This window comes from Aythya marila, assembly GCF_965140915.1.
Source record: "Aythya marila genome assembly, chromosome: 5".
Lineage (NCBI taxonomy): Eukaryota > Metazoa > Chordata > Aves > Anseriformes > Anatidae > Aythya > Aythya marila.
In genome coordinates, this window is record NC_139046.1 from 8,950,460 (window position 1) to 8,965,425 (window position 14,966).

General features: G+C 42.4%; 1 protein-coding gene across 1 annotated transcript in view; it reads left to right on the forward strand.

Annotated features, from left to right (window-relative positions):
- Nucleotides 1-14,966, forward strand: part of AKT1 (AKT serine/threonine kinase 1) — a 72,071-nt gene that overhangs the window by 31,381 nt on the left and 25,724 nt on the right. Inside the window, exons 3-4 of the mRNA XM_082762162.1 lie at nucleotides 5,847-5,975; nucleotides 12,601-12,712. Of these exons, the coding sequence (XP_082618288.1) occupies nucleotides 5,847-5,975; nucleotides 12,601-12,712 (241 nt within the window). The remainder of the gene's footprint in view (nucleotides 1-5,846; nucleotides 5,976-12,600; nucleotides 12,713-14,966) is intronic.

A 14,966-nucleotide genomic window follows, 5' to 3' on the forward strand; every position in this document is an offset into this window, starting at 1 on the left:
GCGTCAATCGCCGTCGCGCCTCTACCATCCATCCAGCTGCACGGCAAGCGGGTCGCCATAAAGCCGGGGGAGAGGATTTGCCGGGCCCTGAATTAGCTCCTTGTGCCGCCGGGGTCCCCGCCAGGGCGGTGAAAGGCGCGGAGCCGGGCGGCTGCAGACGGGCTGCTGACTCAGGCTTGACCTCCCCATTGGGGAGCACCCGGGGCTGCAGTCTGAGCCGCCTCATTGAGATGCAGGGCACGGGCGGCGCGTCCGCAGCTGTACGCTGGAGGCAAGGGCTGAGAACGCATCCAGAGTGACCAAAAAAAGAAATAATCAAAGAACTGGCCCCCTTCTGTACTCCTCTGAATAGGCAGACAGACCAGAGGTCCTCTGCTCTCCGCAAGCGTGTCGGGAAAGACATTAGCATGCCCTGCTTTTTTTTTTTTTTTTTTCCTTTTTCCTTTCCCCAAGCTACCTAAAACCTGGCACTGTTTCTAAATCTCTTGTTTTGACAGTTTGGGGAGGGAAGGGAAGAGTGCTGTACCAGCCTGGTAGAGGTCTGTGCAGCTATTAAAAAAAATAAAAATAAAAATTGAACTCAGATTTTTCATTTGGGTCAGCCTGGCAGTGCTTAATTGTTTAGTACCAAGTATTTATAGTCCAGAATTAGCTCTCTGTGCTTGGAAAGGGCTCCTTTCCCTTTCACTTTCTTCCGAGTGCTTTAGAAATGCAAAGGAGAATTTCAAGCCCTGTTGGTTTTTGTTGTTTTTTTTTTTTTTTTTTTCCTTCTGTTTTTCAAATCTGCTTTGGTTTGTAAGGCAGTGGGCACACATTTACTCGACCAGCAGAGACTAACTGCGAATCCACGCTCCGCTCTCCAGACGTGCCAGCGCGCATGAGATGGCAGCTTCCGAAAGCTTCGAGTCTTGAAGGAAGCTGGCATCTGTTTTGCCGAAGCCTTATTAGGCAGGCAGGATGCAGACCACTTTTCGCTGCCATTGAAGTTTTAGAAATGAGTCACTCTGCCTTGGACCAGTGGCACATTAGCGCTGCAGTTGGCATAACTTCGGCGTCTCGCTCGGATGGCTGAGTGCCGCACAATCAGGGCACGGAGCGTGTCCTCGGAGCGTGTGGGAACGTACCGAAGGCTTGCATAACTCAAAGCGCTGTAATATTTTGAGTGTTAACTTTAATTGTAATTAACGATGCCACTTCTGATGCTCAGAGCAGAAAGCACAACGCGTTATTTACCCATAGGTTTGCGGTAGCCGATGGAGCGCGTTTAATGTAACCGAGACCTCATTCTGGCTCCGCGCTGCTGGGCTTGTTCTGCTTACTTTGGGGCACAGGAAAGTTAACAGTTGGTCCAGCGCTCCTGTAAATGGCAGGGATGTCATTGGATGCTGACTTGGTTAACCTAATGATTTTTTTTTTTTAAAACCATCAGTATGTATGAGTTGATTAAAAAAATAAGCAAAGTCTTCTTAAATATAGTCTGTTCTGAATTAAAGGGTGTGGTGTTGGCTTTGAATGAGCTTGATGCAGCAACAAGCATGCAGCAGTTGGTAAATAAAGATGGATTTTCTTTTGTTCTGCTGGTGCTTGCTGCTCATTATTCTCCACTTACCCCGTAAGCTTCCCAGGGAGTGGCAGCTGTTTCTGATGTTAGACACTCTATCAGTGGTAGACAGCTCCAGATTCGGTGAGATACTGTTGGGGAGAGGAGAGGAAAATAACCTAACCCCGCAGTATTGTAAATCCTCAGCAGAATTAACTTTTCATGAACCAGAAGAGTTTTGTGCTTAACTTTCCAAAATATGCAGGCATAAGGGTGCTCTGCAGCGTGTGTTATTGTGGAGAGCTTTTTTTGGCGTGAGATGGATTTACATTCTAAGTGTGTATTAAGTATTTTAATGTGCAGTGTGTGGGGGCAGACACAAAGCAATAAAGCGAAATCGGTCTATAACAATCTTCGTGTGTATTTGCAGCTATGTACAGTTTGGGAATCTTTGCAACTTGAAAATTGCTTTGAGTAAACAGAATGGTACATAAAGATTTTAAATAATAAAGGCAGCAAGTTATAGAGGAGCCTATTTGATTTCAGGATTTTATATGTAGGATTTATAACCCATGCTTTTGCTTTTCTGTCTCTGCAGTGTTAGCATTCTGTTACTGAAAACAAAGAAGGCTCTGCCAGGGCATTACACAAGCAATGAATCACAGAGGAAAAAATGTTTTGCTTTGTAAATTGTTCACTTTTCCATGGTGGATCATTATTATTATTATTATTATTTTAAGTGTTGTCTAATAGAATCTGCCACACATGCTTGTGTTTATTGTACTTTTATATTTCTTCTAGAGACTAAAGAACTAATAGCATTGGTGACTTCAAGCAACTTCTTGCTCATGGTCCTTAAAAACAAAGCCTCCACAGGAACAAAAATCGCAGGGCAAGAATTGAAACAGCTCAGTTCACTCCTCAGGCATGACAGCTTATTGAGTATATCAGAGGAAGGAAAAGGTGTTAACGTTTTTCAATCAGCTTTGCCACAGCAGTTGCACGCGATTATTTTTGTCCGTATCGACAAACTTGTTTGGTGCTTAACATGCTTGTAATGGCCACCACAAACAACTTGATCCTTCTCACAGGTTGCAGGTAGTTTATAGTGTTTATAACATTTTAGGTGATCATAGGAATGTAATCTAGTTTCTCAGAAATATATACTTCATACCTTTTCTTGATGACTTCTTGGTGAGTCTGCATTTCGGAACTTCTGTAGAAGAATGAGAATTTGCTCAGGCTTGAATAAAAGATTAGGCTTACAGACAACCAACCTGACTGCAATATCGCAAACGAGGCAGTGTCCTGCCACTTTGCTGCAAGATGCAGAAGCGTAACCTCAGCGTTACATAATAAAATGTATGCTGCAGATGCTGCAGTGTGCCTCACGCTGTCCTTGGCAAGAGCAATAATCAATAACGGGCAAGCTTGCCATGTTACCAGATTCATAAAGCTCCAAACATGGAAAAAAGAAGTTTAAAACTGTTACTTATTTGCAAATCAAAAAAGTGGATCAGGAACCAGAACCAGCTGAAGTAAGTGAAGGTCTGGGTAGAGTGGTCCTTGTAAAATGGTAATGAAGTCACTGGTCTCCTACACAGGAATAGTGAGTGCTAAATGCTAACTAGTGAGTGTGGAGGAGGATGGGGTGTGTGTATGTATTCCGTGTGTGTGTATGGGATGAACCACTTTAAGGACTATGTGATTAATCCTGTTAGATGATGCATTTTTCAACACAGATCAGTGGAATAAAGCTGTAAGAAAGTATAAGAGCCAAAGAAAAGCCTCTAATAAAATATAAAATAGGATGAGGGAGAGGAGTGACAGTAGAGTGTTGTTTAAAATTATTCATACTTCACTGAAAATAATCAGATATTTTCAGAATATCTAAAAAGAAATAATATAAATCTCCTCTGTAAATACTGACTGGGAGGACGCAGCATAGATTAGGCGAGACTGTAACTTGCCCTTCTTCAGGTTTTTCCATCCAGTCTGGATTTAGTCATAAATGCAGGTATGAGAAGGGGAAGGAAGATGGTTCCCTGCTCTTCTGGGTTGGCTTAGTGCAAGAGAAGAAAATGCCAACGTGTCGGATGTGCAGCAGTGAGTTCCAAACCAGCGATAGTCCCGACAGCTGCCTACCTGGCAAACCTCCCCGGTAAGCGCTGGGCTGAGCGCTGTGGGTTTTCTTATCCCTGTAGTTACATCTGTGGTGTAATAGTAATGAGATTGGAGTAATCTCCCTGATCTGGGCTGAGTTGGACTGATAATTTAAATGTGAAAGGCTTCATAATCTCCTGCTGATCCCAGAAAGTTTTCGGCTTTTAATTAAGGTCAGAGTTATGAAGACGACAACAAAACCTTCTACATTTACTGCCTTGCCTATAAATGCCATGACATGCTGTAGGTGAGCCCTTCTGAAATTCCTGAAGTGACGGTGACATTTCTGTAAAGCTCTTCCAGGTCAGCATAACACTTGCAGCTACAACAGGCATCTTCAGAAGAAAGACTGTGTGGGTTTGGGCTCGTTGCTTTTATTCTCATCTTTCTCGCCTGTGTCATTGCACTGCTCTGTTTTATCAGAGCGAATGGATGTTATTTGAAGGGTAACTCGGTAGCTCTTAGCTTCCTGCTTTAGAGTAGAAAGTTAAAAGCCCAGCGAAGGGCTGGGCAGCTGGAAGCAATAACTGGGGGTGTGTGCTGTGGATGCTGGGGCTGTGCGTGATCCTGTGTGCTGGAGACACAAGTGTGAGGCTGAAGGGAGAAGATGCACAGCTGGCACAAAGCGGGTTGAAACTGCACCCCAGAAGGAGGGGAGGTCTGCAGGGAGAGGAGCAGCTGCAGGGGAGTTCCTGGGGCAGCGCACACAGCACCTGGAGAGAAATTACCTGCAGAGGGAGGAACGCGAGCAGCAGGAGAAGGAGGTGTGAGCGGTGCTTGGAAGAAAGGGACGAGCAGCAGAAGGTTGCTGTGGCCAGCAAACCTTGGGAGCCTTTTATTCTCCCTGTTTTTGGCAGTCATTTGAAGGGCTGGTGGCAGGTGAGGCAGTGGGCGCTGGGCACCAGCCCTCCCAGTGCAGTCCCGTGGGGTGTTCAGACCTGCTACTGCTGCAGACCCAAAAGACGCTTGGTTTCTAGGCTGCTCCCTCGTCCTCTTCCCGGTGTTGATCAAACAAACGAGCAAGAAACCACGCTGGAGGGAGGAGGGTGTAGCTGCTGCCCAGCCACGGGTGGTTTCTGCAGTGGCTGCTTCTCTTTAAATCGGTGGTGGGGATGGGCGAAGTTGAACCATGGCTCAAATTTGAGCAGCATCTTGTGTGCGAAATGTGGCTGGTGCCCTGATTTGAGCAGCACCATAAGCAAGGCTTCTTTTATTCAGCCGAACAGAAGTGTCACTGCAGGACCTAGAGACCTGGAGATCACCAGAAAGGGAAACTGAGGCACATTGACAAAATCACCCAGAAGAGAGGCAGGTAGAACCCCAATCTCCCATCCCTGAAGCCCAATTGAGTAACTCCAATAAGTGTAAATGAAATTTTTAACAACATTTTTCTCCTTCTGCTGCTGGAGATCTAGAGCATGGCTGCAATAGTCACACGATCGGTACCTGCGCTGAGTTACTCAGATGAGCAGTAGCTTGGGATCAAGGGATGTTTTCTCTGAAAAAGCAAGGTGGAGAACACTTCTGAATAGACGTTTTTCTTCTTTGCAGTGGCTGTACATCACCGTTTGTTTTCCCTCTTCATATTGTGATATATCAGCTCGTGTTTCATGCTTGAGATGTTGTGAGAGGAGTGAGTGATGTTATGTAACTTAAGCAGAGAATTATCTTTTTATGTTCGGAAAGTGACTGTTGGTTTGATAAAGCAGTTGACTAATTAGTAAATTACCCATTGTTGTTTAAAATACTTGCGCTGCAAAATGTAAATGAAAAAAATTTCTCCACTTGTCAGTATGAAAAATGACAATAGCAAAAATAATACATAGGACATCTGCTCTGATTTTTTTAAAATTTAAAATGCATTTAAGGCAGATGTTGCGGAATTTGAATGGAGCGAGGAATAGATAGGAGAACAAAACATAGCTGTTTACCTTCTATGAAGTCCCGTTCTTATGGTTAGCATCGCTAACAATATCTGACTCAGTGCCTGTGTTTTTCCACTGTTTGTATCAGAATGAACTGAATGTTCTTAGAGCTGCTGCTATGTCAGGAGTTGGTTTCAATATTAAAAATACATATATTGGTGAGTCAGTATTTTGGGGTGTTTTCTGATGATCTCTCCCTCTTCCCATCCTTTTTCCAGGAGAATACATAAAAACATGGAGGCCGCGGTACTTTCTTTTGAAGAACGACGGCACCTTCATCGGCTACAAGGAGCGGCCGCAGGATGTTGACCAGCGGGAATCGCCTCTAAATAACTTCTCGGTAGCTCGTAAGTGCTTTTTACGTGCTCCCTCATCCAGTTGGGCCTTGGTGTCTTCTTGCAGTCACTGGGAATCTGCATCGGTAACGTTCAAATCTGCTCAGACTAATACATGTATATCTAAACACTAAATGTGTTTCAGATCAAAACAAAACAAAAACAGCAGCAACAAAAAAAACCAAACACATTTCTTAGTAATGGATGTGATCTGTAGGTTTGATGCTCTGCTTTTTTTCAGTTTTCTACTAAAGTACTGTCTCTGGTTATGGAATCAAACGTGTTTATTGGTTAATGGTTTGTATGTCTGTTATTCAGCAAGTTGCTTTAAAGTGAAAATTAACCCAAGTGTGCAGTACTTGGCAGGTAGGCACAGCCCAAGTATTTCATCCTACGTGCTGCCACCAGGTCTGAGTGCAAGTGGCATTAACATAAATCAAAGTTACTTGATTGTTAGCATAAGAGAACATGGAATAAGCACTGGTTTTAATAAAACGTACTCAGTTTTTCTTAGTTTTGAAAACAAAACCATATTTCTTTTATTAAAGCCAACAAAAGGGTTTGGAAATAATAACATCTCGTAACCTCTGCACTCTGTCCTATGCAAACATTTCCGAATTTGCTCAGGTGCCACAGCACAGGATGTGATAGAAGAACCTGAGGATAATTTCCTTTTCTTACTCATGTTTTTAACCTTTCTCTGTATACTTCCAGCTTTTATTTTCTCCTGTTCTTAATCTTTCCTGTCTCATGATCTGCCTGTGTCTTGTTCCACCACTTAAAAATAGATCATTGTGGCACCTGCTATTAACAGTGATCTGTTTCTGGTGACTAGTGGAAGCGAAGTTGGGCAGAGGGAAGGGTAGAGGGCTTTCCCTTTTTGTCACACTGTAGCTCGAAATGCACGGGGTTCATCTTTTTGGTTGATCATCTGTTTGGCCTTTCAGCAGATTTATTTTAGAACACCTTGGACGTTGGGAGAGGGCCAGACAAGGCCAGGAATTAATGTAAATGTTCATTTTTCCCCTGGTAGCCACGTATACCTGTTCTGACTGACGATGGGAAAAAAGAATGGGCATGCTGTTGCCTGGTGCTTCAGTGCAGAATGCCAGAAGTGCTTTGGGGATTTTTGTCTCATTTAGAGAGTTGTCTTAGTATTGTCACTTCAGTAATGACATGGTGCTTTCCTCTTCAGACTGGTATCTCCTTATGGATCAAGAAGGTAAAGAAAGGCAGCAGAATCCTATTAATTCATACATACATTAATTCGGCACTTGGTCTGTAGCCAGAGGCTTTTAACAAATGCACTTTTTTGCAGGACGCTTCCATTCTGTTGATGCTGTGTTTCTTCTGATAATCATTTGCTGCAACTCACTGCTAAGGAATAAAAAAAAGGATGTGTCGCTTGCCTTCTCTATGTCCAAGTTGCTTTCACAAAGAGTTAACTTAAATTGGTTTTCACAACAGGGATATGTTGCTTTTTTTGGCAAATTGAGCCTGTCAGTCTTGGCATTTCTATATAAACACGTTTGTTTCCATGGTATCAGAGCATTGTCAAAAAAGACGAGACACATGCCAATGCAATCAGGTGTAGCCCCCGTGAGTTGGGGGGAGTGGGGAGAGTGGGAGGTGGAGGGATGCTCTTAGCAGTGCTGCTTATCTGGTGAGCCAGCAGCAGGTTGGGAAGCCTCGGTGCTTGTGGGGAAGGCCTCCTTGCTAGAAGTCATTCTTGTGGTTTTGCTCTCACTGAAGCAGCTGTGTTGCCTCACCAGGATTTAATTTCTCATATAGGCACCGGCACGCAGCGCTGGTAGCATGCGATGCGCTGTGGTTCCCTCCTAGGTACCCGCCACGCTTGTATCACTTGGGTTTGTTTTGCAGCATGGCTTTTCACTTTGAACCTGCTTGCCTCGTACTTTCATTGGAGTTAACTTGTCGAGTTAGCACGAGAGGGGCGAGCTCTGGAGGAGCGCTCAGGCCAGAGCAGCATCGCACTGCAGAAGGCTTTGCCAGTGAAAGTGGGAGGGGATTTAGCTTAAATGTTTTGTAAAAATTCTTCCTCTTCCTTTTTTTTTTTTTTTTTTTTTTCCTCTCCTCCCTCCAAGTGACCATGATAGCCCTGACTTTTTTGTTAATTAGTGAACTAGATTTTTTTAATGAGATGGCAGGCTGTCTCTGTCAGTCTGTTCTTTGGAAGTGGTCCCATGTTTCTGATTAAAATTTCTACCCTCTTCTGCTGTAAAATAATGTAGGCTTTCTCTAGCTTTGCAAGTAAAAGTGTTTTTTTTTTTTTTTTTTTCTCCATTACTTGGGAACTCTTTTCACTTGCAATGTAAAATTCATATTAAGTGATTTTGGCTGTTCATGAGAGGTAGGGATTATTCAATGCAGGAGGAAACAATGAAGGACAGTAACATCAGCTAATGATGCTCTGTCTTTTCCCTTAACAGGTGTGGAAAAAAGTAGTAGTAATAAATACAGAATGTGCTTTCCTTTATAGGATTTTTTTTTCATGTATTTGACAATCATTTGGTAGTCTCTTCTTTGTCTTAAGCCCTGTCCTTTCAATCTGAGAGGGTTTTGATCATATGTCTTTGAAAACCTGTTTATAGGACCCCTGTGGTAAAGAGAGACTTACATTTTAATTCTTTTTTGTCCACCTAATTTCCAGTTTAAAATAGCCATGTATATATCAATGATACATTTAAGGAGTTTATTTTCCCTGTAAGTTACCTATTGGTGTTTTTTTTTCAAACTTCTCAAAGATGGTGCCTAGCACTTCACTGTGATTTTTTTGAGTCATATTTGTGTTCATGTTCCTTACTCCACCACTGCAGAGACAGAAGGAATAAAAAAGCCTGTACCTAACTAGTTAGTTATGCTCCATAGACACCAGCAGATAAATAACCGATAGAGCCCGTGCTGTAAATCTCTTGGATAAGTAGCCTTGATACACGATAATCTGAGATTACGATCAGTATGTCTGCCCATTAGGTTATAAACCCTTAAAACCGTATAGCTGAGAAGAGCAGTATATAGCGGAAAACAACGCGGAGAGAGTGGCTGTTGCTGTTAGAAAGAAGGGATTATTTCTCTGGCTGTCCAAAAGGAGGGCGGACTGCAGTGGTTTTGTTGTACAGCCGAAAACATAATTGCTCAACAATGAGCCCTCCTTTTGGGACAGGGCTGCGTGTCTGTAGTCAGGCGTTTATCGCAGGGCACAGGATGACCAGATCAGTGGGCAGATTTTCTGTGTCTGCTGTTATTCAGGCTGCCCTAGTCTAGGTCTCTAACTCAGGGCTCCCAGCCTCCTCACTTTTGCCATGCTGGGAGGTCATCTGTTCGGTGGTGCTCCAGAAAGAGAGCACCCCAACATGGTATTCCTGCTCCACTTTCCAAAGTTTTATTTATTCATCATTCTTTTTTTCCTGGATTGCCCTTTTTTTCTTTTCATCTCCTTTCTTAAATAAACCAAAGCAGGAATGGGAAGGATTCTTGACATTATTGGTTTAAAGTGTGATGTCATTATATAGGGAGCAGAGTTTGACACTTTCATCACAAGTAATCTGCCTTTTAGCTTAAGTGCTGGGGAAGCAAATATTGTGACATTTTAGAAAGTCACTGGGATAATACTAAGTGTCTTTCAAATACAAAATGGTAATTTACATTTGAATGCCTTGGTGTCTATTCCCGTTAGGAACAATTTCTCTGTCCTACTTACTTTAAAAGACCAAACGCCAGGAAAGAATCAAGAGGTTCTTTAGAGCAATTTAAATCATTTTTAACAGGCTGCTGTTTATAGTACTTACTGTGTTGCAAAAGGAGAATACATATGTTGGCCTGTTTGACAGGAAAAGCTGTCTTCAAAGTGGGTAAGTGACCATCAGCCTGGATCTGACATGTGAGTGTTTTTATGCCCCAAACGATACCCCCAAACGTGCCATGAATCAGACTTAATATAACGCTGAGTCTGTTGTTGCACCCTGCTGTAGCAGGGCATGTTGCTGTACATGGTCATAGGAGATGAGTTTGGTGGTGTGTTAGCTTTCCAGCTCCAGGAAAGAGTTCAGAGTCAGTTGTAAAGGAAAGAAGAAACCCTCTGTTTCTTTGTTTCATTGATAAAAGCTGGTTCTCCCCATGTACAGCCATGAGGTAGCTTCAAACTTCTGAAACCTGAGTGGCACAGTGCTTTGGTAAGGCAAGTTAAAAATAAAGCCTTCTGCATTTCTTCATATGCGCTGTTATGATTGAGCAGGGTAATTAGACAGCATATTGTTCACTAAACAAAACACTTCTATGTGACATACTTGAATTATAGTGGTTATTAACTGACAAATCTCTATTATTCGTCTTGCTGTATGCCTTAAAGATTGCTGGATCAGCAAGCTTAACAAATATCGATGGACAGTGCTGATTTAGGGGAAAAGCGGTGAGATTTATTTGGTCCCCTTCCATGACAGAAAATGCCTCCTGTGGTTTATTTTGCTGAAATTAAATGGTTAAAGTTTGGAGCTCGTGGTTGGTTCAAATATCATGCTGCTACTTCAGAGTATTTATTCTGAGGTATGAAATGTGCAGCTAGAGGCTGCTTAAAAAAGTAAACAAAACCTCTCCGTTTATTTCTTGGTAACGTTGTACTTCTGGATAAGTAAAGGGGAACAGTTCTGGGTTTGCACAAGATTAGAAATAGCCCCATTTTCTTCTGTATGTGAGTCTGCAGCCGCATTCGGTGTCTGTTGTGGCTGCATTGTGCAGGTTCACAGAGGACAACCCCAGCCGTAATCTAGTTGTGTTAGGCAGGCAGGCAAAAGTGGGAGATATAACATTAAAAAAAATGAAGACCAGCTAGGCTAAGGTGGCATTTCTTGGAGCAGGAATGAGATCTCTTGAGTTAAATTTCTCAGAACTGGGCTTACAGCTGTGTGCCAGCCCTTGCAGTTGCGCCCAGCATTAATTGCTGTCCTGCAAAGGAGGACAGAGGCTGCTGGGGCGCAGCGCTGCAAAGGCCCGGCCGCCTCGGCTTGTGGAGGTTCTTTAATCTCGGTGACTAAAGGAGTGCCGTTTATCACACTAAAACCTTTTCATGACTCATTAATAAACTTTCCCTTATCTAATTGCGGTGCTTTAGTAGGATGCGGTGTAACCTCAGCGTGCTATTAAAGAAAAATTAGATTTTCTTGTCATGAAAAATGCAAAGTTACTCATTGTAAAGCTTATAACTCCAGCAGCAAATGAGGCATGAAATACATTGCCAAAAATACAGCACCCAAAAACACTGGCAGTAAATATTTTATCTTGGTGCTAATTAAGAGCTTGAATTTAAAACTGAGCACTCTGCATTTTCACAATAATAAAATTAACCTCACGACACCAGCGTAGCCTTACTAATATGGGCTGTTATTCCGGGCAGATCCTGTCCTTGAATTCATCTTGTTAAACGTGGAGTGTGTTCGTAGCTCTGGGGGCAAGCAGAAATTTCTCCTTGCCTTTATGGAGCCTTCCTTGGTTGGAAGTTGGTTTGGAACCTGAAGGCCAAGTAACAGTGAACTTGGGGGTTCGGTAGCTGCAAGGAAGAGAGTTTAATGGACAAATGGTTCTTCCTCCTTTTTTTTTTTTTTCCTCCTCCACTCACTATTTTGAGTTTGCTTTAGCAGGAGCTGTTTAATTAGCATTGGAGTTTCTATTAATATATTTCTGGGAAATGTGATGGTTCAGCTTCTGTTATCACTTCATTGACTTTGGGGTGGTGTTTTGGTTGCTCTGTAGCTAATGTACCCTTTGTCAGGTGCCTGGTTCAGGCAGAGATTTGAAGGATAAATGCTCATCACATGCTTCATCCTATGAATGCTTCGTCCTATGAAGTTTAGAACAGTAGGTGTGATATTTTTTCCTAAAAACAAAATTCATGCTCTCCTCTTGAGAGTATTTTCTTATGAAGAAGGTGGTGTTTCTGAGTGTGGCCAGTCTCCATGGAGTTTTTGGGTGGTATTCACTGGCAGGGCTGTGGACTGTTGGCTGTGTGTCCATCCGGCATCCGAGTGGCAGCTGTCCCGGCGGCATTTGGGATGGGGTCTTTTCTGGGGTGTGCCTCTGCAGTTTGATGTTCCCTCTAGTGTTTGAGGGCTGGAAATGCTTTCTGACAGAGTCTAATCTTCGTCAGGTCCCAGAAAAATGACCAAATACGCTCTCCAGCAACTCCTTGAGAGCCCAGGACAGGATTTTATGACAGGAAAGTCGGAGGGAGGGAATGCGGAGGCTCGGCTTTAATTTCAGTGGCTGTAAATGCCGCACTATCAGCTGACTTTGTCCATGTGTTCTGCTCTGGGTGACCTTTGGAGCATCGGACCTGAGCCTGAATGGCTTCTGTATCATCACATCACATTTCTACTTGCATCTCTGGCCAACCAAACGTGGACCCTTTCTAAGCAGAATTTGATTTCGGTGCTGCTTAGATGACTATCTCTCAAGCTACTTATTGGTTTCATCAACACAGTAAATTGTTTCACGTCGCCTAAAGAAGTACTTACAGAGATTTCTATGGCTGATTAATTGCAACAGTTTGCTAGATAAGAATAAAGACAAATGATTATTTAAACCTGCTTATGTACCATGACTCTTTCTTCCTTGATTGTGGTAGAGTGCCAGCTGATGAAGACAGAACGACCTAAACCAAACACATTTATCATTAGATGCCTCCAGTGGACCACAGTAATTGAAAGAACATTTCATGTGGAGACTCCAGAGGAGCGGTATGTTTCATTCATATTTAATACATAAACTACTCACAAAAGCAGATGCAAGCGTTCAGCATTAATAGCAAGCCCTTTGCTCAAGCTCTTACAAGGTGATGTACGTCTAGACTGAAAAGTGACAGAGAATTTTTGAGTGTCCCAATTTTATTGCCTGTTCCAGTATAAAAGGTGCCTTAAAGGGAGGTTGACTTCTCAGGGAGTGGATTTTGAACGGTGTCTGTAAATGAAGCGTTGTTGGTTTGGGCATCCAAAAAGCACAGGTGCGTGTCTGTACCAGCACACAGGTAGTTATTTCTGGAAAGTTAGGCTTCATTTCTCACTGGAAATTTTCTGCTATGTGGAATAAAGGGTTTCTGACCTGGGAGTTTCTGGAAGGATGAGCAGAAGTGAAAGAGATTCAGGCAAAATTGAGTTGTATCAAAATGCTGACCTCTTAAAGTCTTTTTAGACACCTTGTTTTTAAAGGAAAAAAAAGTCAGTAGTATCACTGCTGATTGCTAATGTTTTATGCAAATTAGATAATAAAGGTGATAGTTATCTGCTGCAGGTGCAGATTTCTGTTTCAGCTGTTAGGAAACAAAGCTAAGAGCGCGCATCCTGTGCTCTCATCATTGGAGAATTGATCTCTTACCTCCTGAGAGAAGAGTTTTCCAGCACAGCTACTCTACAACTACAGCGTATTTAAATATTTACTTGCTCTTCAGGAACTGAACTTAAATTATTCCAGTATCATTGCCCTAGGGGAAGGGATATTTTAAAACTGTGGTCCTCCCTATATATGATACTGGCACATGTTTGTTTTTAAGATCAGCAAATTCTACTTAATATTCTTTGCTTTTTTCTTTTACAGTTTGTGTGTGCACTGAGTTAGATGGTTTCTATTTACTGCTTTTTATTCTATTACAGTGTTCAGAAGCAGGTGAAATCAAATTAAAGCAAAGAAAAATAAACTGGTCCTTGTTTCATTTCGTAGCTTTGCAGTCAGTGACCCTAAAATGAGTGAATAACAGTTTCCACTTGGGGGAGGATTGTGTTCTGGTTTTGTTTTGTTTCCTCCTAGCCAATTAAGTCAGCTTTGTGACACTTCAGGGCTTGGAGCGTTAGTCACCTCTGTTGTACACACATGAGATGTAAAGCTGAGGGTGAAATTCTGGTATCTCAGGAATCAGAGATCTGTCTACTTCAGGAGGGCCACGATCTCAACCAAGTCAGCAATAAATCTTGAAACAGATGTGAAGGTAGCCTGTGGCTTTCTGTAATGGTTCTGAATAATAAAAATGGCTGGTAAATAAATGAATGTGTTTGTGATGTTAAATGAAAAAAGCTTCTGCTGGAAGCACAGGAAAATGTTTGGAAACTATTCCTACATTTAGCATTACCTTGCTGTCCCAAGACAGAGCTGAATAGTATATGAAGACCAGCCTTTTGAAGCAGATGGTACAGGTGAATGTTAGCTGAAGGAAGTGAATAGGTCATTTGTTTGTTCCTTAACCCCAAAATGGTAATTCTGTACAGCTGTCTTTCTGCTCTTTTGGAGATAATATGGAGGTAATCTTCCTTAGATACCTTCCATATCTGTAATATAGAAATTAATACTGCTTCAATTGGGTGTAATCCAAAATAAAACCTGAACAGGACATAAAAGACCTTATGTGGAATTGGTCTAGCTTTTATTAGAAAACTGTATCAGGTAATTTTTCCCATGGACTTTGCTTCCTTGGTGCAATGTTTCTCTATTTTGCACCCAACACTGACTGCAATTCAGATGCTCAGATATGATTTTATTTTCTTAAGCTGATACTTCGCTGTATAATTTCAAAGTACCAGTGAGAAGTTTAACATTGATAAGGATGGCATGGCTTCTTTACTATGTTGCAGATTGTGCATGGAGTTGTTCAGCTTTGGCTGCTTGTGTTCCTGCTGTAGTCGCAGAGTGTTTTACAGACAGTAAAATGCAGTAAATCCACATTTGTTCAGCCCCTGTATGCCTTAAAGCTCTTCCCGAAAACCTGTAAGACATTGAGTTGCATGTTTTATGTTAAATAAACTTGCAGTGAAAGAAAGTGAAGGCCAAGAACTTTCACTTCAATAGTTTCCAAAGGTGTGAAACCTCCCCAAATTCAGTGGAGTGGAAGGGGTCTGCATAGAATTCAAAGGGGTCAGTATTAGAGCACCCACTGCTGAAACCACTGTGGAAACTTTCTTGTAACCAAGACCTATGGCTAAGATAAAATATTGCTGTTTTTACTGA